Source organism: Myotis lucifugus, unplaced genomic scaffold (genome assembly GCF_000147115.1).
Source record: "Myotis lucifugus unplaced genomic scaffold, Myoluc2.0 scaffold_352, whole genome shotgun sequence".
Lineage (NCBI taxonomy): Eukaryota > Metazoa > Chordata > Mammalia > Chiroptera > Vespertilionidae > Myotis > Myotis lucifugus.
The window spans coordinates 840,207-867,067 of NW_005871400.1; the positions used below are offsets into that span (position 1 = coordinate 840,207).

The following is a 26,861-nucleotide window of genomic DNA, read 5'->3' on the forward strand; positions in this document are numbered from 1 at the left end:
AAACTGGACTGTCTGGCATCTGTCAGAACTTGAGGGTGGCTTTCTCTCAGAGGTGCTTGCAGCACTTACCGGGACACTGAGACTCGGGGCCTCTTAGGGCAGGACTGATGGTCAGCCATAGCTGTTTGCTACGCCCTGTTGATTCCCTGAGACCCCGCCCCACCCAAGCTGCAGCAGAGGCTTTTGCATATGAAAGGCCTGGCCCTTTGCAATCTGAAAATTACCTAACAAACTGCAGCTGGGTCAGAGAGACCCAGAACTTCCAAGAGAAGGCCCAAGGCCCCAAAGCAGCTTGCATTGCTTCACAGCTGGGCCTCATCTGGGCACCTCCAAATCCCAAACAAAGAAGAGGAATCTGCAGATCTCTCCATAGCTCCTGCTGGGTAGCCTCAGGCAGAGGCTAAATTAGCACCTCCTTAGAGATCCAAGAGCCAGTGTACCCAGTGGTCAGAGTGAGACCATCCAAATTACAACTCCTCAGATCCATAAGGAACACACTCAGGGGGCAGACTAAGTGAGCACCAAAGCTCCACTGAAGCAAGTCTTGCCCCATAAGGGTGTCTCCAGCACAGAAGTTCTCCCACTGTAGACACATCTGATTCTCACAACCAATTGGCCTGGAGGTCAATTCCTCCCAGTGATACCTACAACAATCAAGGCTTAACTACAATAAGACTGTGCACAAAGCCCCCAAAGGGGTGCACCAAGAGTGTCCACCTCAGGTAATTGCAGAGGCTGAGCCACTGGGCCCTATAGGACTCCTAGCACAGAAAGCCACTCTATCAACACAGGGAAGCATAAAAAATGTGGAGACAAAGAAACAGGTCACAAATGACAGAAATGGAGGAAAGCAAACTACTGGATATAGAGTTCAAAACCACACTTCTAAGATTTTTCCAGGATTTTCTAGAAACCGCCTATAAATTTAGTGAGACCCTCGAGGATATGAACAAGGACCAGCTAGAAATTAAGCATACACTGACTGAAATAAAGAATATTATACAGAGTTCCAACAACAGACTAGAGGATCTCAAGAATCAAGTCAAAGATTTGAAATACGAAGAAGCAAAAAACACCCAACTGGAAAAGCAAAAAGAAAAAAGAATCCAAAAATATGAAGATAGTGTAAAGAGCCTCTGGGACAACTTCAAGTGCACCAACATCCGAATTATGGGGTGCCAGAAGAAGAGAGAGAGCAAGATATTGAAAACCTATTTGAAGAAATAATGACAGAAAACTTCCCCTACCTGGTGAAAGAAATAGACTTACAAGTCCAGGAAGTGCATAGAACCCCAAACAAAAGGAATCCAAAGAGGACCACACCAAGACACATCATAATTAAAATGCCAAGAGCAAAAGACAAAGAGAGAATCTTAAAAGCAGCAAGAGAAAAAAAGCCAGTTACCTACAAGGGAGTACCCATATGACTGTCAGCTGATTTCTCAACAGAAACTATGCAGGCCAGAAGGGAGTGGCGAGAAATATTCAAGTGGCCCTAACCGGTTTGGCTCAGTGGATAGAGCGTCGGCCTACAGACTGAAAGGTCCCGGGTTTGATTCAGGTCAAGGGTATGTACCTTGGTTGTGGGCACATCCCCAGTAGGAGGTGCGCAGGAGGCGGCTGATCGATGTTTCTAGCTCTCTATCCCTCTCCCTTCCTCTCTGTAAAAAAGCAATAAATTTTTTTTTTAATTCAAGTGATGAATAGCAAGAACCTACAACCTAGATTACTTTACCCAGCAAAGCTATTATTCAGAATTAAAGGTCAGATAAAGAGCTTCACAAATAAGAAAAAGCTAAAGGAGTTCATCATCACCAAACCAGTATTATATGAAATGCTGAAAGGTATCCTTTAAGAAGTGGAACAAGAATATAATAGAATCAGGGGCATAGAAAAGGAGTGGACTGACTATTCTCAGGGGGGAAAGGGGTGTGGGGGATCCGGGAAGAGACTGGACAAAAATCGTACACCTATGGAAGAGGATAGTGGGGCGGGGGAGGTAAGGCAAAGGGTGGGGTGGGAACCGGGTAGAGAGGAGCTATGGGAGGGAAAAAAGAGGAACAACTGTAATAATCTGAACAATAAAGATTTAATTTAAAAAAAAAGTCAATCAAGCAGATCAATATTTGGTGTATGGCACTATTATCTTGCACAAAAGTATCAGATGGTATAAAAAAGTTGGTTTCTTTTTGATAAATTGTACCTTTTTCAATGCGTTTAAAATTTATTTCTATGAAGTTTTTTTTTTAATGAGGTACAAAAATTTGGTGCTCAAAATTGCTAGAGAATGGATTACATAAAATTCAACTTGGTGCAGCACACAACCTAGCACCTCTTCCATTATATCTAGAAGAGCTCCAAATAAAGATCTGCCATTCAGATTGTCAGGAAAATGAAAAGATCATGTTTTATAAAAAATAGTAACCAGCGATAAAAAGAAAAATCTCACTAGGGCATGTTCTTCTAAGGGAAAGCATAGTGAAACACAATAAGAATGTGAATCTTGTTGAGTACCATTGCATGTAAATACATATTATACAATATATCGCACTCAAAAAATATTTTTAAAATAAAATATATAACATACGACAAAGTACATTTAAGCTTTTTTAGATGCTTTCATTTAATATTCAACTTGAAATAGCCGGTCAGCAGGGTGCTAAGTGTTGCCACGCGAGAAGTAGGACAGTGAATTACAAGCCAGGGGAAAGTACCTGATTGGTCACTTCTGTTCCCGTTCATATTATTACTTTTGTCATACTGAACACACTAAGAAATTGCCTTTCGAGTAAGTGTAGCAGTTTTTATAAGGTATAGCAACATGTAGAAAATGGAATTTTGGGTTATTAATGTCAAGAATGTTTTCTGCCCTGGCTGGCTTGGCTCAGTGGATAGAGCCTGCAGACTGAGGGGTCCCAGGTTTAATTCCGGTCAAGGGCACGTGCCCGGTTGGACGTGCAGGAGGCAGCCAATCAGTGATTCTCTCTCATCATTGATGTTTCTATCTCGCACTCCCTGAAATCAATAAAAATTATTTTAAAAAATAATGTTTGTTTTCTGCCATCTAGATAGAATTGTAACTTGTTCCTATAGGTTTCTTAATCTTTCTATAGTGAGAGAGAAAGTAAGGTATCATTGCTGAAGGGCCAAACTAATAATCTCTTGGTAAAGTTTATTGCAAGTAAAATCTCTCTTTTAATTAAGCTGACAATTTGATAAAATTGCATATCATTGTAATTATGTTTAAATGGAAGTCTTGGTACAGCATGCCAAAAGAGGATAGTTTATTTGAGAGTTATATAACTCAGGTGCCTTATTGAACACCAGTTTCTTTCTGGGAGAATTATGAATTGGATTTTGTTTTACTTCAAATGGATGCTTTTGTGGCCGCATTGAACCTGCTGGGATTGGTAAGACCTATACTGTCCTTACCCACCTGCCTCTCCATTACTTCCTGCCCTCAATGAGACAAATCCCAGGACGGATATGGGGCTGGGATTAGGGAGATAGCTACAGAATTAGCACACAACATTCTGCTTAGAGGACAGTGCCTTAAGAGCCCCTATATTTTTCTTTAATAGAAATGCCTAAAATTATCACCAAAAAAGTATCAAGAGTTACTTTACTAATCAGAACTTTAAAATAGTTTTAATTAGATCTAAGTTCTAGTCCCAAGTCAAAAGGCAATCCGTTGGGTTTCTCATATAATCTTGTATTGACAACTTTCTAAATGATAATAGTTGGTGGGCTGAAGAAATAGAAGGGAAATCTTTAGCACTAGTAAGATTTCAAAGCTGTTAATTTGCATATTTACCAAAACATATTTGAGAGTTTGGGAACATTTTTATAAAATCGCCTTTCTCTGTACAACTGGCTTCTGAATTAAACACCTTTAATTGGACAGGAACAAGCTGAAAGCTGGGTACCTAATGTCAGTGGAGTCTTCGGAAGGTTTCCTGGATGAGATCGGGTCTCAGGCTCTCGTCGCTGGCTCCTACGTGCCACCACCCACAGTCCTTCAGCAGATCGACTCAGTAACGGACGCTGATGTCATAAATGTAAGCAAATGAAAACTTACATTTTAACATGAGATATGACCTTCATGATCCCCTTTCAGAAGGCATGCTTAAGCTTCCTTGGGCTGCTGTTTGGTGCCTTTCTACCTGGTGTGGAGGCAGGAGGACTCATTACCATCAGATCTGCAAATAGCTTCCTTGTCAGCTCGGGATTTATGTTTCTTCCTCATTTAACTAAATTACCGTTAGGTTAAACCATTTTAAATTGTTAGAGATCAAGAAAAATCAAATATTGGCAATTTTATGATTCAAACTAATAGTCAAGTTTGGTATTTTTTCTTTTCACTCCCAAGAAGTAAACTCTGTCCTGCCAACCCTTCCTGACCCAGCATCTCGAGATTTTCTTTGTCCTCACAGTCTGAGGCATTCTGCTCTGGCTATGTCTTTTTCACATATTGTTATTTCTTACAAGATGAGTTGTTTTGAGGGCAAGGATTATGTCTTCTAGCTTCTCTTTGTAATTCCTACTATGCCTAACAAGTACGTGATCTACAGAATAAATCCAAAGGCAGTAGGTTTTTCCAGTCATTTCTGTATTAAAAATAAGAATGTCAGCTGCCCTTCCATTGTAGAGGTCTGAACCTTCTCCTCAACGACAGGTCTACCATGGGGCTAGTTAAGGTAGTGACCCGGACGTGACTTCACTTGGCCCCAAAGTCTGTTACCTACTCTTCCAAATGTCTGTCCTCAATTGCCGCCACCACCATCCTTTGAAAAAAAGGTGGCCTGAGATCATGTGGCCTGATACTCGTGGTATTACACTTAACCTAACAACCACCAACTTGAAGTCGTGGTATAAAGAATACTAAAATTTGACTTCTAAGTTAATCAGTGTATTTTTATTAACTCAGGCCATTTGCCATTGTGATACAGAAACAGGAAAAGCACAGCCCCGCCCAAGGCCTCCTCTGCCCTATTTTGCAATGTCGGTGAGGCTTTCCTTATCCCCTCTTTACCAGCTGCCTGCACATCTGAGCTTTTCCTCAAATTAAAACCGTGCCAGCCCCTCCTGTAGTTCAGTTTCACTAGCAGCTGTGGCAGATTGTTGACTTAAGAGTGTCCTGTGCATAAGCTCTTGAAGTAACAGAATAAATATGTTTTAAGTACTGGATAGTGCATGTTCTTATTTTAACTTTCTGTCTTTTGTTTGCTTACTTAAAGGCTGCAAAGAAGTTTGTTTCTGGCCAGAAGTCAATGGCAGCAAGTGGAAATTTGGGGCATACACCTTTTGTTGATGAGCTGTAAACCTGAAACACATTGTAGGAAAGAGCTGGACATTTTCTCAACCGAGAGCAGCAAACACATGGAAGTTCCACGTCTGTAATGTAACATTGTCTTGATTTTCAATGAGGTGAAAAATCTTAAAAAGTATAAATGCAGGTAATTGTTCCCTGCTTACCTAAAGTCAATAAAATATTCTAAGTGTTTCTTGGTGTTTTTCCTAATCAGTTAATCAACAAGTTTTTATTTTCTGCAGACATGGTTTGGTTTGGTTTGGTTTGGTTTTTGTTTTTCTTCCTTTTTTTTTTTCCTTCTAATTAAGAGTCCCTTCCTGGTCCTGCTTGCATGAGTGGCTGTGACCAGGTGGAAAAGGCGAGGGGAACCAGGCAGCGTGGGGAGGGGTTATCTTCACAGCATTCCATTTATGCACAGAACTACAGACACGCACAGAGTCACTGTTGCGGTTGGAAGTTGGCAGCGTGGGAAAGGGGAGGAACCGGTTGCAGGTAGGGGTGTCATTAAAAAACACAGGCCGTCTCCAAAACTGGGCTGGGGAACGTGGTCTGTTCAACCCAAGAGGAATCAGAAGATCAAAAGCGGTTTGGGAAGGCCAGATGGTCAGGCATGGAGGGAGGAAGGAGGCTCAGGGGGTGGGGGCCTGTTGAGCAATTGGGTGAAGGGATAGTTCTCCCTGTGCTGGGATCCCCCCAGCCCTCAAGTCTGGCAGGAGAGGGACAGCCTGTAACCCCCCACAGGCAGGTCTGGGGCTGCCAGATGCTCCAGGCAGGGTGCTGGAGGGGGCTCAGAAGGCTTGCCCTCCAGGGAGAGGACAGCGCTGCCCCCAGCTTCCCTGCCAGAGGGCAGCGTCCTTGACCTCGGAGCAGCTTGCTTGTAATTCATGCTTGATCCTGTAAGCTGCTTCTTGGTGGCGTCCTTGGAGCTGGCATAGCTCATTTTGCTCTTCCGGGGTGCAGACTCAGGGCCCAGAGATAAGCCCAGGTCCCCTTGCTCTCCTCAGTCTCATAGGTTGTGTTAGGCAGGGCGCAGCGTCCTGCAGCATCTTGACGAAGTGGGCAGAGGGGTCGTCTCCTGTCTGGCCCACAGCACCCACCAGAACCTCCTCGCCCTCTTCCCGGATGATGTTCTTGCCTTCACTGGGGTAGGAGAGCACCGCCTTCCTGCGCTTCACCTCCTCACACACCTTCATGTCACTGAACACTGATGACTCCCTCAGCGACAGCCACACAGAGGCCCTGATGCTGCCGGGCGGCTAACTGCAGGCATGTTTTAGATGCTGTGAAGGACAATGGGATAGAATAGCACAAGAAAGGATTACAACCAAGCTGAGTGGCTGTCAGTAAATACTTCCAGCCTAGTATTGGTGGCTTTTTAAAAGATAAACGCCATTAAAAATCTCTCCTTTTGGATAAGAACAATTAAATAGGCTGGGTTTTACCCTCTTTTTTGCCTATTTGCAATAGAGTTATTTCTCTTTTTTTTTAAGAGACGAGAAGGAGAGAGAAACGATTGGCTGCCTCCTGCACCTCCCCTACTGGGGATCAGCCCACAACCCAGGCACGTGCCCTGACCAGGAATCAACCAGCAACCTTTCAGTGCCTGGGACAACACCCAGCCAACTGGGCCAGAGCACACAGAGTTATTTCTGAAATACAAATTCCCCACCAGTTGTGTGCTGTGTTCCCACTGCTTCCTTTTATGTCTGCCTTACCTTCACTATGCAGAGCTTTGCTTTCCCTCATTAACTACCAACCCAACATTCAAAGTACAAGTAGGGCAGAAAAGGGGGAAAAATTCTAATATGAACAACTAGCCAAAAAAAAGTCTAATTTCCTATTAAGTAGGGCACTTTAAGTTTATAAAACAAGAGAAACTAAACATCTAAATCACAATGTGGTACTTACCTTAAAAAGTGAAATTCTCTGCTGTGTTTACACTTTCTGATATCAAGCTGTTCATTTTCTAAAAGATGAGACATTCTTCTCAGAAAGGAGGATCTTACTGATCTGAGTGATGCTATTTTGAGAATAAAATTTGTGAGACCTGTTGTGGCACCCAGGGAAGACTTGGCTATCACGCTGAAGCAGGCGTAAAGGCTTCACAACAGTTGCAAAAGAATTGGTAAGTGTGCACATATTCCTGTGAGTACAGCAAAGCTGTGCATGGCAATGCACAAAAGCGGGGGAGTTTCCAGAGAAATGCTCTATGATCACAGATTTGCAAACTACTAACCAACTTTTGGTGCAGGTTGACCCTTGCCCTTTTCAACTTGGGCATAGTCTTCCAGCCAGAATGCGTCTGAGGCTGAGGAGGAGGAGGAGCTGTCCTTGTCTTGCTTCACCATTGTCCAGTAAGGGGACGGGGCTCTCACTTCTGCCCTGTGGTCTCCGTGAACCATGACGTCACAGGTAAGGTCTGTTCCTACGCTGATCGTCTGGTTCTTCTTTTTGTATTCATGCCATTCTCTGGAGATCGACATGGGTCTCCTTGCAGGATGATGCCCAGTGGACCATGGGGATTTATAATACTTAAGTTTTTTATCTAAAACAACATCTTCCTTGTCATCACTGCTTGTGAAAGAGTCGCCTTGTGCCTGCTCAGTTTTCTTCGTTGTGCTGGAAATAGAATAGTGAATGAATTTTTTTTTTTAATTCTCACCCAAGGATATTTTTTCCATTGATTTCTTTTACAGAAAGTGGGAGAGAGGGAGGGAAAGAGAAGGAGAGAAACATCGATGTGAATGAGACACATCAATTGGTTGTTTCCCGCACGTGCCCGGACTGGGACCAGGAATCAAACCCTCAGCCCTTCAGTGGGGGGATTTTAGCCTCATACTTAAGTTGTGCTATTCTGTGTTTATCTTTTCTTTGCTTTTGAACAGTGAATCTGTCATCCTTAGATTTCAGTATTCTGAATCTCAAACTCTATAATTAATGCTTAGTTAGAGCATAGTAGTTGTATGAGCAAATAGTTTAGAGCCCAGGCTTAAGTAACACTCCCCAGTACAAGGCCCGCCAGCTCTATCTGGCTGCTAAATTTAAACTTATTAAACATGAGTAAAATTTACAGCTCCTCATTTACAAATCCTCACATTTCAAGTGCTTAATAGCCACATGTGGCTGCTGGCTGCTACATGGAACAGCACAGCTACAGCACCCAGCCAGATTTCTTTGAAGGTGCAGGGCTGCGGCAACGAGGGTTCAGGAAACCTGTCAGAACTTAGTAAGGACCACTCCTGCATCAGCCCTGAGCTTCTCGTGTTCTACCGAACTTCTCACTTATCTGGTCCTCAGAGGGTCCCTGGTACTCCTGTGCTAACACATGAACAATCTCTCAGATTAAGTGATTTGCCAGAGTTTCAAGGCTGGGTTTCCATTTTCATTCACTGAATAACTGGGCTCTCAATCACTTAAAAGTCTGTGGTAAGTTTAGCATAACAAGATAGACCTGTCCCTGCCTTCATGGAGTTTTAATTCCCCCAGGGCAACACAGTAAGCAATTGGTTAGAAGGATTATTTCATTGGAATTGGGATCAATGCTGAGGAGAGACACAGGGTACTAAGAGACCATATCACAGGGTCCTAGGCTTGTTGCAGACAAAGGCTCTGCAGCAAAGAGCAACAAGGTAAAAGAGCTGAGAGCCTACAGGGGAGGAGAGCAGCACAAGTGAGGCTGGAGTGGTACTGGAGCATTTATCCTCAGAACAAAGGAAGGTCTTAAAGATTTTAAGGCATGTCACAATTCGATATGCATTGTAAAAGGATCATTCTGTGTAGAGAATAGGGAACAAGAGTAGATGCAGGGAGACAAAATAGTGGCTTGGACTGGGGTGGTGGTAGTAGCCAGAGAGAAGTGGACAAATGTGGGCGATAACTGACAAGTCTTAGTGATTACTGGGGGGAGGGGAAGACAAGAGAGAGAGAAAAATCAAGTACAGCCCCGAAATTTCTGACTTGTTCGACTAGGCAGACATAGTAATAGAAACCAAAAGGATCAAGGAGATTGCCCAGCAGATTGAGAGGAGAGAGCCAAATATTACACCTTGAGGAACTCCAAGGCTGGGTAAAAGGGGACCAAGAGAAAGTGACCAGAGGTCATAGGAGAATCAGGGGAGTGGGTATCAGAAACCAGGGGCAGGTGATGTTTCAATACGAGTGAGGTTGGGAGGTTGTAAAGTGTCTAATGCTCAGAAGCCAAGCAAAATAAGATGAGAGGAGCCCACTAGAATCTGATGTGAAAGTTGCGGGGAGCGAGGGAAGGAGCCTGGGAAAGGCCTCGGGCAAATGATGGGAGCAAGCCCAGACTAATGCAGGCAGAGGAGTGCCCTGCCTGGTACAGCTCTTTCAACAAGTTTGGAGTTAGGGACAGGGCAGTGGCCAGAGTGGGCAGAGAGAGGACAGTGGAGTTAAGGTGGGGTTTACTGAGATGACAGAAGCTTAAAAATGCTTAAATGTTATTGGGAAGGATCCAGAGAGCAGCTGGATATGCAGGAAACAAATGGAAGGGGATTCCCAGCACCGTTAAAGGCTAACTGAAAAGGCGGACACGTGGTGTGGGCATTTGGAGGCAGAGTTCCCATTGGATGGTTTAGTCTTTATTAACTCCAGGTTCAAGGCTCTTGTCTCTCTCTTTCTTCCTGATGCCTGTTCCTGCAGATCGTTCTTTCCATAAGGATTTAGACACCTGGGACATCGTTCTAGCAGGGTCACCAATTCCTCCTACCATGGCCCATGCAATAATTTTCACATTAAACCAAGACCCTGAGCTTCATGGACCTTGGAGAATTATGTAGTATAACAAAGATTTCCAAAAATGAACTACTTACCATGTTACTGGGAATTTGGTCTCAGGGATTAAATCATATATGTCTTGCCATTCTTGGGGTATGTCAATAAATTCTCGGTAAACCTCGATTTGCAGGACTGTTCCTGTGGTGATGCATTGCAAAAGCTTTAAAAATTCCCGAAGCGTATATCCTAACACATTGGTCTGGCCAACACTAATCAGAACATCACCTAAAGAGGGGGCGAAATTAGCAGTGAAATTAATGGTTGAAAGGAAATATTCCATTTCTGTCTTTATTGTGAAGTGTTTCCTTTTATGGGTTCATATTGCTGGTTCATTTTTGAACCAAAACCAAGCTTCAGTCTTTATTTTTTATTTTGTTTTGTTGTTAATCCTCACCCAAGGATATTTTTTTCCATTGATTTTTAGAGAGTGGAAGGAAAAGAAAGAGAGAGAGAGAGAGAGAGAGAGAGAGAGAGAGAGAGAGAGAAATATCAATGTGAGAGAAATATATTGGTTGCCTATAGTCCACACCCCAACTAGAGCCAGGGACAAAGCCCACAACTTGGGCATGTGCCCTGACTGGGAATTGAACCGGGGGCCTTTTGGTGTGTGGGACAACACTCAACCAACTGATCCATAATGGCCAGGGCAGACCAGTCTTTATTTAATAAAAGCGACCACCTCAGTGACATAAGTGCCCTTTGCATAATAACAAATGCATGCATGATGTTCCTTACAGCAGTGCAATGGTAGGTAATATGTTTTCACAGCATTTCTGACAGAAGCTACACCATATATAATTGAAGCATCCTTTAGGATTCTAAAAATGTGTTTCAAATAAAATGAATGGCTATTACTCATTTTTTTATAGATATATTTTTTATTGCCCTAGCTGGTCTGGCTCAGTAGATAGACTGTCGGCCTGCGGACTGAAGGGTCCTGGGTTTGAGTCCAGTCAAGGGCATATGCCTGGGTTGTGGCATCGGTCCCCAGTAGGAGGCGTGCAGGAGGCAGCCTATCAATGATTCTCTTTCATCATTGACTAGAGGCCTCGTGCAAGAAATGCATGTGTGGGTAGGGTCCCTAGGCCTGGCCAGAGAAAAGGGCCGATTGGGGCCTTCTGGCTGCTGACCGGGGCCTTCCTTCTGACTAACCGACCGGGGCCTTCCTTCATTCTGCAACATCCCCTGGGGTCAGCACACATCATAGCGAGCGATCAAACTCCCGGTTTCCCAGTCCAACTCCCGAGGGGACATTTTGCATATTATCCTTTTATATATATAGAGGTTTCTATCCCTCCCTCTCCCTTCCTCTCTGATATCAATAAAAATATATTTATATATTTTTAAAATATAAAAAATATTTATATTTTTATAAATATACTAGAGGCCCAATGCACAAAAATTTGCGCACTCGGGGGGCGGGGGGTCTCTCAGCCCGGCCTGTGCGCTCTCGCAGTCTGGGACCCCTCGAGGATGACCACCTGCTGGCTTAGGCCCGCTCCCCGGGGGATTGGGCCTAAGCTGGCAGTCAGACCTCCCTGAGCCACACTGACCAGGCCTGTTACTCTTAAAGAAAACGCCACTTCCACTAAGTGATGAATGAACAGCCTACTTTGTAGTATACCTGCCTAGCAATTTACAGTGCCCTCCACAGTAAGTTGACTATATTAAATAATTCTACATGAAACTTTGGAAAATTAGTATGCTTTAATTAAGATTAAGATGTGTACACAGAGAATATGTTGGTTCAAAGGGATTTGACAGCAGGTCCCTACTCAGAGCAGTGCTGGACAGGGAGGAAAGTGTGATGCTCAACTATGGAGCTTCTGAATCCGCAGCAGATGGGAAGAGAACCACATCTTGACAGAAAGCCCCTGGACCCCCAAACTGGATGCTAAAAAGACCAATTATTCATTTGCATCCACTTCCCTACCACCACAGGGCACTCCCACCTGGGCCCCTGAACCTGGAGCAGGAGATGCAGAGAGGTGGAAGGAGTACCCCACTTTCTAGGGCAATTGTACACGGCCCTGTGTTCTCACCACTTCTCAAGCCTGGTTCTCCAGCCTTTCTGGCAATTCTGTCAGATTTGATGTTCTAAATTCAGTGCCTTAACAGAATTGTTCTGTTGCTTGCAATGAAGATCCCTGACTGCTACAAGGGTCTTCAGTAAGAGAAGAAGAAATACAGAGACACTGCTTTTTAGAACACACTCACACGGGTAAAATCTCAGTCTTCAGATCTAACTAGCACTAACATTCTGCCAAATGGTAATGGAGACTTTAAAACTAACATCAGATGAAGTGGCCTCAGTGAAGTCCCAAAGGATGTGTTCACCTCTGAGTGTGGGAAGCTAGCAAACCTCAATCACCCTCACTCCATTCAGCTGAGGCCTAACCCCAGAGGACAAGCTCGAGAAGAAGTGCCTTCCCTGACTCTACATCCCACGGGCTGGAGAATGGGGCAGTGTGCTGACCCCAAAGGACGCTGCCCAGGGATGCCCAGGACATATTTCCAAGGTGCTAGATTCTATCAGAAACAAACACTTCCACCACGCTTTTGGCTTTTGGCTCGGAGGAGGCTCAGCTGCAATTCCCTCCAGACACCTGAATCTGGGTTCATGTGACACCATTCCCCCGAAGTTCAGCTCCAATGAGATCAAAGTCATATATCTGAGCTACACTGGTGGGAAAGTCAGTGCCATGTCTGACCTGGACCCCAAAATCGGCCGCCTGGGTCTGTCTCCAAAAAAGGTTGATGATGACATCGCCAAAGCAACCGGCGATTGGAAGGGTCTGAGGATTACAGTGGAACTGACCATTCAGAACAGACTCAGACTGAGGTAGTGCCTTCTGCCTCTGCCCTGGTCATCAAAGCCCTCAAAGAACCACCAGAAACAGGAAGAAACAAACTACTAGTAAGCACAGTGGAAATACACTTTTGATGATATAGCCCAGCAGATAAGTCAATCTTTAGCTAGAGAACTCTCTGAACCCATTAAAGGGATCCGGCAGCCCTAGCCGGTTTTGCTCAGTGGTTAGAGTGTGCCCATGGCCTGAAGGGTTGTGGGTTCGATTCCAGACCAGGGCACGTACCTTGATTGCAGGCTCAATCCCTGGCCTATGCAGGAGGCAATCAATGATGTGTGTGTCTCTCCCCCTTCTTCCACTCTCTCTAAAAAATATCCTCCAGCGGGATTAACAGCAAAAAGAAAAGAGAGAGAGTCAGGGGACTGCCCAGTCTGTGGGCTGCAGTGCTGATGGCTGCTACCCTCATGACATCGGCAGTGGTACAGTGGAATGCCCCACTCATTAAGAACTACAACGAAAAAGCATTTTAATTACAGTTCCTCGTATTAAAGAAAATGAGCACTCAGAAGGGCGGAGGAAACTCTCCATTTCGGTCTTTAACGTTGCTGAGAGGTTCCAAGATGGCTGCAGAGTAGCTGGAAGCTGCTCCCACTTGCTCCCAGCCCCAAACCAGACTTACAGCTCAGTTACAGAGCACTCAACCTTACACACCGATTGAAGACCAGCTGACCTGAAGTTCAGGAAAAGCCACACAGGCCTGGTGAGAAGGGCAGAGCGCAGGTGCGGAGGAGCTGAGAAGGGAGGTACCGGGGCTGCGGGACTCCCTCCCCCGGGAGTGTGGGGTCTAACCTCGCATGGAGATCCCCAACTCAGAGCCACAGAGACGGGGAAAGGAGCCTGCTTGGTTTTGGGCGGTGGGCGTCAGTGCCAGGGAGGCTCGCACTGCACCCTCCAGGAAAGGGCTCCAGCTCCCAAAGTGGCAGCACCCGCCCAGGGCCTTCACTCTGACTCTGTTGGCTGGAGACCATGCTGCTGGACTTGGCCCTGTGGGGTCTGCCAGTTACATCCAGCAAGGACGTGGAGGGGCCCCTGATTTCTTGGCAGGCTTCTGGCAGAGACCCAGACAGTGACTAAACTTGTGGCCTGGGAAAGAGAAAAAGTCTCCCCAGCCAGGAGCACAGGCTGACACTCCTCCCGTGGCCTGTGGAGCCACTGGGCCTGCCCTCCCAGCATAGTTCACAGTGTGTGTGGGGGGCGGGGGGGGAGTACTGGTGGCCACACAGAGCTAGGATGCTGGATGGCATCTGCCAGGGAGGGGCCTGTCCAGGCGCCAGGCGGGCGGGTGCAGCTGGATGATGGCATTACGGGGAGGCAAACCCAGACCCCTCTGCGAGTTCAGCCCGCTTCACCCTGAAGGAGTAATAATTAAAATGGCAAAGTTTAAAGACAAAGAGAGAAGCGTAAAGGCACAAGACACAGTTAGTTACCTACACGAGAGGTTCCATAAGGTGGTCAGTTGATTTCTCAACAGAAACACTTCAGACCAGAGGGCATGGGCATGAAGTATTGAAAAAAAGAGAAAGGAAGGAAGGAAGGAAGGAAGGAAGGAAGGAAGGAAGGAAGGAAGGAAGGAAGGAAGGAAGGAAGGGAGGGAGGAAGGAAGAAGAGAGGGAGGGAGGGAGGAAGGAAGAAAGGAAGGAAGGGGGCCTACACTCTATCCATCAAGGCTGTCATTTAAAATTGAAGATGAAATAAAGAAATTCCCAGATGTAAAATGGCTAAAGGAGTTCATTACCACCAAACCAGTATTGCAAGAAATGTTAAAGGGACTGCTTTAAAAAGAAAAGGTAAAGGAGAGAGAGGGGAGCATAGGTATAAAGAAAAAATAACAACAAATAAATGCCCATCAATAATAACTTTAAATACAAAATGATTAAATTATCCAATCAAAAGACACAGGGTAGCTGAATGGATAAAAAAATGACCCATTTATATGCTGTCTCCAAGAGACCCACTGAAGTACAAATGATTCACAAAGAATGAAAGTGAAGGGATAGATAATATATTCTAAGCAACTGGAAATTTTAAAAAGCTGGAGTAGCAATACTTATATCTGACAAAATAGATGTCAAAACAAAAGCCATAAAGAGACAAAGAAATTCACTACATAATGCTAAAGGAATCGACCCAATGAGAGGATATAACCCTTGTAAATATAGACTGAGTGGCCAGATTATTATGACCACCCCATCAGTACTTCATTGGGCCGCCACCTTTTGCCTTCAATACTGTAGCGATTCTTCTTGGCATTGACTCCACGAGATGTTGAAAGGTGATGCAAGGAATCTGACACCATGCCTGATGAATAGCACTGTCCAGTTCTGTGAGATTTGATGGTTGTGGAACCAGCTGCTTAATGGCTCTTTTAACTTCGTCCCACAAATGTTCAATTGGATTCAGATCTGGTGATTGTGGGGGCCACCTAAGCAAGGTAAAGTCTTCCTCATGTTCTTGAAACCACTTTTGCACAATACGAGTACCGTGGCATGGCGCATTGTCTTGTTGGAAGAAGCCATCTCCATTGGGATACACCATCAACATGATAGGATGAACTTGATCAGCAACAATACTTAGGTATGTTGTGCTATTCAGACATTGTTCCACATGAATTAAAGGGCCCAAATCATGCCAGGAAAACATGCCCCAAACCATAACACTGCCCCCACCAGCTTGAAGGGTTGTATTCATGCACGTGGGGTGCATGCTTTCATGCTGTTTCCGCCAAATTCTCACTCTGCCATTTGCATGATGCAACTGGAAACATTATTCATCGGACCACATGACTTTTTTCCAATGCTCGACTGTCCAATCCTTGTGCCCCTGTGCGAATTGGAGACGTGTTATCTTGGTAACTGCAGACAGCAAAGGTGTTTGAACAGGCCTTCGGCTGTTTTGCTGATGCTTGCTCCATGGCTCCAAGTGCCAACAATCATCCCACATTCAAAGGCTGTTAAATCGCGTTGTTTACCCATATCTTCAGAAAAAAATCACTTCTACTGTCGTGATAAACAACCTGCTTCCCTATTTATAATGGTCTGGCCCTCTAACAAATTCAGCGTGAAATTATAGCTAATTTGCCTGCAAACGTCAGGTGGTCATAATAATCTGGCCACTCAGTGTGAGTGTACCCAATATAGGCGCTCCTAAATATATAAAGAAAATCTTGATGAACATCAAGAGAGAGATCAATAGCAATGCAATAATAGTAAGAGATTTTAATGCCCCACTGTCTTCAATGGATAGATCTTCCAGACAATAACCAAAAAGGAAACAGGAACCTTAAATCATATATTATATTGGATGGATTTCATTGATATTACAAAACATTTTATCCCAAAGCAGCAAAATATATTCTTCTCAAGTACACATAGAAGATTCTCAAAGACAGATCACATGTTAGGACACAAAATAAGTCTTAACAAATTCAAGAAGACTGAAATGAAATCAAGCATCTTCTCAGATCACAATGGCATGAAACTAGAAATCAACTACAATAAAAAAAAATCTAGCCCTAACCGGTTTGGCTCAGTGGATAGAGCATTGGCCTGCAGACTGAAGGGTCCCAGGTTCGATTCTGGTCAAGGGCATGTACCTGGGTTGCAGGCACATCCCCAGTGGAGGGTGTGCAGGAGGCAGCTGATTGATGTTTCTCTCATCGATGTTTCTAACTCTCTATCCCTCTTCCTTGCTCTCTGTAAAAAAATCAATAAAATATACTTAAAAAAAATCTAAAAAACATTCAAACAGATGGAGGCTAAATAGCATGTTATTAAACAATGAATGGGTTACCAATGAGAGAAAGGAAAAAATAAAAAATTACCTGGAAACAAATGAAAATGAACACACAACAACCCAAAATCTATGGGACACAGCAAAAGCAGTCCTGAGAGGGAAGTTCGTAGCATTACAGGCCTACCTCAAGAAGCAAGGAAAGTCTCAAATAAACTAACCCTACACCTAAAAGAACTACAAAAAGAACAAAAAACAAAGCCAAACAGAAGTAGAAGGAAGGAAATAATAAATATCAAAGCAAAAATAAATGACATAGAGACTTTAAAAAGAAATACAAATGACCAATGAAACCTACAGCTCGTTTTTTGAAATGATAAATAAAATTGAAAAGCCTCCAGTGGTTCTCAACCTTCCTAATGCCACAACCCTTTAATACAGTTCCTCATGTTGTGGTGACCCCCAATTTCATTGTTACAAATTGAACATAATTAAAGCATAGTGATTAATCACAAAAACAATATGTAATTATATATGTGTTTTCCGATGGTCTTAGGCGACCCCTGTGAAAGGGTCGTTTGACCCCCAAACGGGTCGCGACCCACAGGTTGAGAACCACTGCTTTAACCAGAAATAAAATCCAAAATGAAAGAGAAGTAACCACAACCATCACACAAATACAAAGGACTGTGAGAAAATACTATGACCAACTATATGCCAACAAGTTGAACAACCTGGGCAAAATGGACAATTGCCTAGAAACATATAATCTTCCAAAATTGAAGCAGTAATTTTTAAAATCCCAGAAAACAAAAGTCCTGGACTGGATGGTTTCACAGGTGAATTCTGTTAAACATTCAAAGAAGAACTAACACCTATTCTCTTCAAATTATTCCAAAAAGTTAAAGAAGAGGGAAGATTTCCAAGCTTTTCTTATGAGGCCAGAATTATTCTAATTCTGAAACCAAATAAAGACTCTGCAAAGAAAGAAAACTGTAAGCCAATACCCTTGATGAATATAGATGCTAAAATCCTCAAAAAAAATATTAGCAAACTGGATCCAGTAGTACATTACAAAGATCACAGCCCAGGTCGCTTTTGTTCAGTGGTTTGAGCATTGGCCCATGGACCGAAGGGCACGTATGTACCTTGGTTACAGGCTGGATCCCTGGCCCTATCGGCATGTGTGGACAGCAACCAATCGATGTGTCTCTCTCACATATATGTTTTCCTCTCTCTTTCTCCCCACCCCCATCCCTTCCCTCCACTCTCTCTAAAATAGAAAAAATCAATAGAAAAAAATATCCATGGGTGAGGAATTTTTTTAAAAAGATCATATACCATGATCGAGTGGGATTTATTCTGGAGATACAAGGCTGGCACAATATCCCCAAATCAGTACACGTGATACATCACATAAACAAAAGATAAAAATCACTTGATCTTATCAGTAGATGCAGAGAGAGCATTCAATCAAATTCATCACCCATTTATGATAAAATTCTCAGCAAAGTGGGAATAGAGGGATCATACCTCAACAAAATAAAGGACATATATGACAAACCTACAGCCAACATACTACTAAATGGACAAAAACAAAAAGTGTGTCCCCTGAGCAAGCCAGGGATATCTACTTTCACCACTCTTATTCAACATAGTGCTGGAAGTCCTACCCACAGTGATCAGACAAGAAGAAATAGCCATCTGTTTGGCTTAGTGGATTGAGCATCATCCCATGGCACCAAGAGGTCACCGGTTCAATTCCCAGATTGCAGGCTCAATCCCCAATGGGGACCGTGCAAGAAACAGCTAATCAATGTTTCTCTCTAATCAATGTTTCTATCTCTTCTCTCTCTCTAAATATATCAATAAAAATATATATTAAAAAAAGAGAAATGAAAGGCATCCAAATTAGGAAGGAGGATGTAAAACTGATATTATTCACAGATGACATGATATTGTACAAGAGAAAACCCTAAAGACTCCACCAAAAACCTACTAGGTGTAATAAATGAATTTGGCAAAGTAGAAGGATGCAAACCTAATATTCAGAAATTGGTGGCACTTTTACACACCAATAATGAATATCAGAAAAAAGAAACTAGACCACCAACTTAACCATACACAAGAATAAACTAAAAATGAATAAATGACTTAAAGTTGGAAAACCATAAAAATCCTAGCAGAAACCATAGGCAGCTAAATATCAGACATCTCTCATAGCAACATGTTTATAGATACATCTCCTACAGTAAAGGAAACTAAGGAGAAAATAAACAAATGGGACTACATCAAAATAAAAAGCTTCTGCACAGCAAAAGAAACCATTAACAAAATGAAAAGAGAGCCCACTGTATGGGAAACATATTTGGCAATGATACATCTAATAAAGGGTTAATATCCAAAATATATAAGGAACTCATACAACTTAACAAAAGGAAGACAAACAATCCAATTTAAAAATGGGCAAAGGAACTAAATAGACACTTCTCCAAAGAGAACATACAGATGACCAAGAGACATATGCAAAAATGCTCGAAGTCACTGATCATCAGAGAAATGCAATTAAAATGACAATGAGGTATCACCTCACGCCTGTCAGAATGGCTACCATCAACAAATCAACAAATGACCAGTGCTGGCGAGGATGTGGAGAAAAGGGAACCCTAGTGCACTGCTGGTGTGAATGAAGACTGGTGCAGCCATTATGGAAAACAGTATGAAGTTTCTTCGAAAAATTAAATTTGGAACTGTCATTTGATCCAGTCATCCCACTTCTAGGAATATATCCTAAGAAACCCGAAATACCAATCAGAAAGAATGTATGCACCTCTATGTTCATAGCAGCACAATCTACAATAGCTAAGGTTTGGAAACAGCCCAAGGGCCCATCTGTACATGAGTGGATAAAAAGGCTATGGTACATTTACACCATGGAACACTATGCAGCAGTAAAAAGAAGGGTCTATCTCCCTTTGAGACAGCATGGAGGGACCTGGAGAGTATTATGCTAAGTGAAATAAGTCAGTCAGAGAAAGACAAATATCACATGATCACACACATATGTGGAATCTAAGTAACAAAATAAACTGATGAACGGAGTTGATCTAGAGACATGGAAGCATGGAACAGAGTGTGAAGTCTGAGAGGGAAGGCGGGAGAGGGTGAGTGGGTGGGAAGAGATCAACCAAAGAAATTGTATGCATATATGCATACCTCATGGACACAAACAATAGGGCGATGAAGGGCTGGGTTTGGGGGGCTGGGGCGGGCTGGAAGGGTCAACAGGGGAGAAGGGGGACATATGTAATACTTTCAATAAAGGTGGTTTTTTTTAAGCAATGAAGTAAAAATAACAAAGCACTTTGCAATAAAACAAGGCTTCTTTCCCCCAGCTGCCTGCAAATTGTGCACTGAGCATCTGCCCCCTGGTGGTCAGTGCACATCATAGCTACCAGTCAGCCAGTCACTTAGGCTTTTATATATATACTAGAGGCCCGGTGCACAAAAATTTGTGCACTTGGGGGGATGGGAGGGTTCCTCAGCCCGGCCTGTGCCCTCTCGCAGTCTGGGACCCCTCGGGAGATAACGACCTGCTGGCTTAGGCCTGCTCCCGGGTGGCAGAGGGCAGGCCCAATCCCTAGGTGCAGCCCCTGGTTGGGCTCAGAGCAGGGCTGATTGGGGAGTTGGGGCACCGCCCCCTGTCATGCACAGAGCAGGGCGGATCCGGAGGTTGCGATGCCACCCTCAGTCACGCTCAGGGTAGGGCCGATTGGGGGATTGGGGCACCACCCCCTGTCACACTCAAGGCAGGGTCGATGGGGAGGTTGTGGCGCCACCCCGTCACGCACAGAGCAGGGCCAATCAGGGGGTTGGGGCACTGCCCCCTGTCACTCACAGAGCAAGGCCCATCAGGGGGGTTGGGGAGCTCCCTCCTGTCACGCACAGAGCAGGGCCGATCAGGGGGTTGAGGAGCTCCCCCCTGTCACGCACAGAGCAGGGACCATCAGGGGGTTGGGGAGCTCCCCCCTGTCACGCACAGAGCAGGGCCCATCAGGGGGTTGAGGAGCTCCCCCCTGTCACTCACAGAGTAGGGCCAATAGGGGAGTTGGGGCACTGCCCCCTGTCACACACAGAGCAGGGCCGATCAGGGGGTTGGGGCACTGCCCCCTGTCACACACAGAGCAGGGCCGATCAGGGGGTTATGGCTCTACCCCGTCACACACAGGGCAGGGCCGATGGGGAGGTTATGGCTCTACCCCGTCACACACAGAGCAGGGCCCGTGGGGGGGCGTTGGGGTGCCACCCTCTATCACCCACAGAGCAGGGCCGATCAGGGGGTTGGGGCACCGCCACTGTCACACTCAGGGCAGGGCCGATGGGGAGGTTATGGCTCTACCCTGTCACACACAGAGCAGGGCCGATCAGGGGCTTGGGGCGCCGCACCCTGTCACACACAGAGCCGCAGGGCGATCAGGGGGTTGGGGAGCTCCCCCCATCAGGCACAGAGCAGGGCGGATAGGGAGGTTGTGGCCCCGCCCCCTGTCACACACAGAGCCGCAGGGTGATCAGGGGGTTAGGGCGCTGCCCCCTGTCACGCTGATCCCGGTGCCGGGAGGCATATTACCCTTTTACTATATAGGATAGAGGCCTGGTGCACGGGTGGGGGCCGGCTGGTTTGCCCTGAAGGGTGTCCTGGATCAGGGTAGGGGTCCCCACTGGGGTGCCTAGCCAGCCTGGATGAGGGGATGATGGCTGTTTGCAGTTGGTCACACCCCCTTCAGGGTGGGGGTCCCCACTGGGGTGCCTGGCCAGTCTGGGTGAGGGGCTGAGGGCTGTTTTCAGGCTGGCGGGTGACTGAAGCTCCCAACCGCTCCTTTGTTTCTTTTTTTTTTATTCTGGGCCAGCTTTAGCTCTGAGGCTTGGCTCCAGCTCTTAGGCCTCGGCTGCTGAAAGCAGGTATCTGGTTTGTTTGGGTTCTATAATCGAAACACTGTTTCAACTCCAGCTCTGAGATCCCAGCTGGCTGAAAGCAGGTTTCTGGGGTTTTGTTTAGCTTCTATATTTGTAACAATGTTTCAAACTGCAAGCTCAGAGGCCGGCAGCGGCAGGCGGGGAACGTTGGAGTCCTCTGTCACTGAAGCAAGCAAGCCTCATCTTCGCTTCAAGCTGCCTGGCTGCCGGCCGCCATCTTGGCTGGCAGTTAATTTGCATATTGCCCTGATTAGCCAATGGAAAGGGTAGCGGAGTGACACCAATTTGCATGTTTCTCTTTTATTAGTGTAGATAGATAGGAAAGGAGCAAAGGGAAGGCCAGATATTTTGGGCATGTCATTTGGGCAGCTTCACCAGGAAGCTACAACTTTATACTCCCCAGGGGTCCAACAAAGGGGAGATAGATGCATGCCCAATAAAGTTGGGGGGACTAGCAAAGGTGCTTACTGTCAATCACACCTGGGGACAGAGGTGGTTGGCCAGAATGGGAGTGGCCACTGCAAGCACAGGAAGATTTAGAATATTTAATCCCCTGAACAAAGAAATTTGCTTTCTTGTGCTCTCTGTGCTCTTACTGTTCTGACTCAGGACTCTTGGGACTTGTGTGACTCTGAGTTTATGGGGCTCCCTTGCCATTCACCCACATGACCCACAGCCATGTGGACTCTACCCACAACGCATAAATGGACTGCAGCCAGCCTGATGCTGACCTGGACCCAGCTCCAATATGGAGAGGAAACTCTGGACACGGGCTTTGCTTCTAGCTCTACTGAAACCTCAGCTACACGTCTTCTGTGACTGGACCAAGGGAAATGGGACTTTGGAAACCCAGGGGTATAATTCCAGGAAAATAAAAATCACTCAGTCTCCCCGTGCCAAGTCTCAAAAATTCTTTTTCTCAAGATATCATAAGGACTCCACCCCCAGCACCCAGTGGGGAAAAGGAGCCCCTGCTACATCCAATAACAAAGTCACTACTAAAAAATAGATTGATTTATTTTCCTCCACCTTTCCCAGAGTTCCAAGCAAGAAAACCCAAACAGGCCCACACCCAGAAACATCATCATTAAAATGCCAAAAATTGCCCTAACCGGTTTGGCTCGGTGGATAGAGTATTGGCCTGCGGACTGAAGGGTCCCAGGTTTGATTCTGGTCAAGGGCATGTACCTTGGTTGCGGGCACATTCCCAGTGGGGTGTCTGTAGGAGGCAGCTGATCGATGTTTCTAACTCTCTATCCCTCTCCCTTCCTCTCTGTAAAAAATCAAATAAAATATACTTTTATTACAAAAGAAAGAAAGAAAGAAAAATGCTAAATGGACTGCTGTAATGAGAAGAAAAAGAGAGAGAAAAACCTAGGCATACAGAATTAAAATGGCAATAAATAAGTATCCATCAAAAATAACCTTAAATGTAAATGGATTAAATGCTTCAATCAAAAGACATAGGGTAGCTGAATGGATACAAAACATGATCCAATTATATGCTATCTACAAGAGACTCACCTCAGAACAAAAGACTCACACAGGATGAGAGGGAAGGGATGGAAAAAAATTTTCCATGCCAGTGGAAAGAAAAAAAAAAGCTGGAGTAGCAATACTCATATCTGACAAAATAGACTTTATAATGAAGGCCATCACAAGAGACAACAAAGGTCACTACATAATACTAAAGAGATTGATCCAACAAAAGGATATAACCCTAGTAAACATATATTCACCCAATATAGAAACACCTAAATAGATATTTTTAAAAACCTTCTGGAGGACTTTAAGGAAGAGATCAACAGCAATACAGTCATAGTAGGGGACTTTAATACCCCTGCTGACTTCACTGGATAGATCTTCCAGACAAAAAATTAACGATGAAACAGTGGCTCTAAATGACACCCTGGACCAGATGGGTTTAATTGACATTTATAGAACATTTCACCCCAAAGCTGCAGAATATACATTCTTCTCAAGTGCACTTGGGTCATTCTCAAAGACAGACCACATGTTAGGACACAAAAGAAGTCCCTACAAGTTCAAGAAGGTTGAAATAAAATCATAATGGAATTAAATTAAATAAACTTCGGTAAATATACTCCAAGACATTCAAACACATGGAGACTAAAAAGCATGTTATTAAACAATGAATGGGTTACCAACGAGATCCAGAAAGAAATCAAACTTCCTGGAAACAAATGAAAATGAACATACAACAACACAAAATCTCTGGGACACAGCAAAGGCAGTCCTGAGAGAGAAATTCATAGCACTGTAGGCCTACCTCAAAAAACAAGAAAAATTATTAATAAACTATCTCATCCTACAATTTAAAGAATTAGAAAGAAAACAACAAGAAAAGTCCAGAGTAAGTAGGAAGAAAGGAAATAATAAAGATTAGAGGTGAATGGTGGGGGGGTGGGGGTGGACATGGGGACATATGTAATACTTTCCACAATAAAGATTTTTAAAAAATAAAATTAAATAATCTCAAAAAATATGGAGGGGGCATCTGTAATACTTTCAACAATAAAGATACATTTAAAATAAGAATAATAATAAATGTTAATAATGATCAATACTGCCTACCAGGGAAGAAATCTTTCCCCACAGAGAGCCGTGAGCTCTGCAGTGACACTGTGCCTGTGTTTGTATTACACTTGCCAGATGGGGGTGAAACTGGACCAGGAACTCACTGAGCCCCAGGTTCCTCACCTATCAAAGAGGATGATAATAGTTTCTACCTAGAGGGTTATTGTAAGAATTCAATGACTAAATAATGCACAATATGGAGGGTTATATAAGTGATAGCAACTGGCCGGCCCAGAGGAAGCTCTCAGACAATGCCATCATCGTCATAACCATTTACGCTGAAACCTAATAACCTGAGCCTCCATGAAGGCAGGTGGGAGGGAGGCAGGGGTGCGTGGACGGGAGGCACGGGGAACCACAGTCACCTGGCCGAAGTGTTCCATCCCTGGCTGCAGCCCCCTTCTTGAGGAGGTGGGTGATCTGGAGGTAGGGCCCATGCTGGATGATTATCAGGCCTAACCCCAGGCTGCCCACAGGGAGTTCCGTCTTCTGAGTTTTGCTCAAGTTGTGCACAGTTGACGTGACCTGGAAGGTGGCTTTTTTTTCTGATAAAGAGAGGGAGATGTGTTTTAGACCTTCACCTAAACAGCAGCATGACAGTCGTCACAGGGGCTCTAAAGCAGACCTCTAGGGCAGTTAACACTCCATTCCTCAGTTTCCTTATCAGTAAAGTGAGGATAGTAAGTGTCCACCTCAGAGGGTTGTAATGAGAATTAAATAAGGCAGTGAAAGCTTTTGCACAGAAATTAGCACACTGTGAATGGTTAATTAACGTTAGTTATCATTATCCATTCACTTAACAAATATTTATTGAATCAGACGTGTCTGCCCTCACAGATCTTCCCACCTAGTGGAGGAGACAGATATCCATTAGTCAAGTAAACAGATGATGGATCACAGCTGTAACTCAGGCCGTGAGGGAGCGGCACAGACCAGCTCAGGGAGACCAACAGGATGTCAAGGTCTCCTGAGGGGAAGGCAGGTCAGGCTTCATAGAGGAGGTAAAATTTGAATTGAGGTCGAAGGAACTAATCAGAAATATTTGTGCAAAGGAGATGAAAGGGAGCAAATGAGATCAAGGTTCAGAGACAGGAAAGGGCGTAAAGGAGCAGGGCAGGCAGAAGCAAACGCAGAGCAGACCTGCCTCCTTTACCTAACTGGGAAAGCTAGAAGCTGTTTTCACCGAACACAATAAAATTTGCATTTTTCAAAAAAGGAACCCTCCTGTTTCTGTGTGGAGCACGGATTAGGGGGTCCAGAGTGGACTTGAGAAATGAAGGGGTTACTGCAATCACCCAAGCACCCATGACAATGAGTGTAAATGCCCAGTAGCATAAAAGCATTTGGGAGAAGACACTGGACAATGGGTAGTGGGAGGGGTTGAAATGGGTTTTCTACAGAACTGAACCTCACAAGAAAGTTTCAAAGACTGAGCAGTGATTTAAAACAAGAGGAAGCTTTGGAGACTCGTTTTCACTACACTACACAGGAGCTTCTGGTGAGATGTGTTTTCTGCACATTTTCCCAGCGTTTCACTCACACACACTTTTCTTTAAGGACAAATGACAAACTGCTACTCGCCAAGTCTTTGCCAAGTTCATGTGACTGGTATTTGGGGGCCCGGGAGACCTCCCCGTCCTGAGGAAGGGGCTTCCCTTCTCCCCCACCCCAGGGTTCATGGCCCTTTCCGCCAAGCAAGTGCCCCGGCCCATCTCCACCCTTTCTGTCTGCAAAATACAGCGACCCAACTTCAGAGGCTCTGCAAGACTGTAGGGGCGATTCGGAGAAGATGGTCCCTGAGCCTTTGGTTCCTGGGCACAGAGTGGCCTCTTAGGCAGGGCTTCCCTCCCAACTCCAGCTTGCAAATGAAATGTCCTTGTGATGTGCTCCGCCGTCTCAAAGGACAGCAGAGTTAAGTGAAAGAAGCGGACTCAAAAGACTCCATGCTCTAGACCCCATGTTTGTGACATTTTCCACGGAAAGGGCAAACTATAGAAACGGATCAGGGCTGGGGCGGGGAGAGGGTAGGCGCCAAGGTGCCGCCTTTTGACCGCGGTGGTCGTTAAAGGCGGGTATGCAACTGTCAAAACCCACAGAGCGGTGCCCTGAAAGCCAGATTCTTACTGGATGTAAACGATAGTCCGGCCAACGAATGGCGAGAGGCCAAGAGGGTGGCGCTCCCATTTTACAGAGGAGGAGAGCGAGGAATGCTTGGTCAACCCTCTCCCCTCCCCAGGCACCTTTTCTGCCTTTGGAGACGGCCTTCTCCATGGTCCCGGGAGGGCAGGCCGTCAGGAGGGCCTCCCGGAGCTGGAGCCGGAGCCGGAGCCGGAGCCGGAGCCCAAGTCCGTCCAACTCCCAACTGTCTGAAACCCTGGAGGCGCGAGGAGCCCGAGTGCGCATGGGCTCCCACCACTCACTGCGGGGCGGGAGGGGGGCGGGGCGGCGAGGGAGGGGGGCGGGGCGGCGAGGAAGGGCTGCCCCAGGGGCCCCGCGACCATGACAGCTAGAAGCGGGGCAGCAGTGCTGTCACCACAGGCTTCAGCGGGCCCCGGGAAATGGAGTAAAAAGTTCTGGCGCAGAAA

At 45.2% G+C, this 26,861-nt stretch overlaps 2 protein-coding genes and 1 pseudogene across 2 annotated transcripts in view; 1 reads left to right on the forward strand and 2 right to left on the reverse strand.

The window, feature by feature from the left end:
• The window catches only part of LOC102421212 (cytochrome b-c1 complex subunit 2, mitochondrial), a 30,633-nt gene extending 25,129 nt beyond the window's left edge, over positions 1-5,504 (forward strand). The window contains exons 13-14 of the mRNA XM_006101359.3: positions 3,905-4,058; positions 5,238-5,504. Of these exons, the coding sequence (XP_006101421.1) occupies positions 3,905-4,058; positions 5,238-5,321 (238 nt within the window). The 3' untranslated portion in view covers positions 5,322-5,504. The remainder of the gene's footprint in view (positions 1-3,904; positions 4,059-5,237) is intronic.
• A 73-nt stretch (positions 5,505-5,577) lies between these two features.
• On the reverse strand, positions 5,578-7,326 carry LOC106699265 (annotated as a pseudogene).
• A 178-nt stretch (positions 7,327-7,504) lies between these two features.
• On the reverse strand, positions 7,505-26,547 carry PDZD9 (PDZ domain containing 9). The gene is made up of 4 exons (XM_023764835.1): positions 26,517-26,547; positions 24,642-24,821; positions 10,141-10,330; positions 7,505-7,930 (listed from the first exon to the last, which is right to left on the reverse strand). The coding sequence occupies exons 1-4, from the start codon at positions 26,545-26,547 to the stop codon at positions 7,543-7,545; spliced, it is 789 nt and encodes a 262-aa protein (XP_023620603.1). The 3' UTR covers positions 7,505-7,542.
• Positions 26,548-26,861: the final 314 nt, after the last annotated feature.

Excerpts from the sequence above, each read along its gene's own strand:
- PDZD9 (XM_023764835.1), bottom strand. The coding sequence starts at position 26,547 with ATGGAGAAGGCCGTCTCCAAAGGCAGAAAAG. Across the intron at positions 24,822-26,516 it reads CGTCTCCAAAGGCAGAAAAG|AAAAAAAAGCCACCTTCCAG; the intron begins GTGCCTGGGGAG and ends TCTCTTTATCAG. Across the intron at positions 7,931-10,140 it reads ACCAAATTCCCAGTAACATG|CACAACGAAGAAAACTGAGC; the intron begins GTAAGTAGTTCA and ends TTCTATTTCCAG.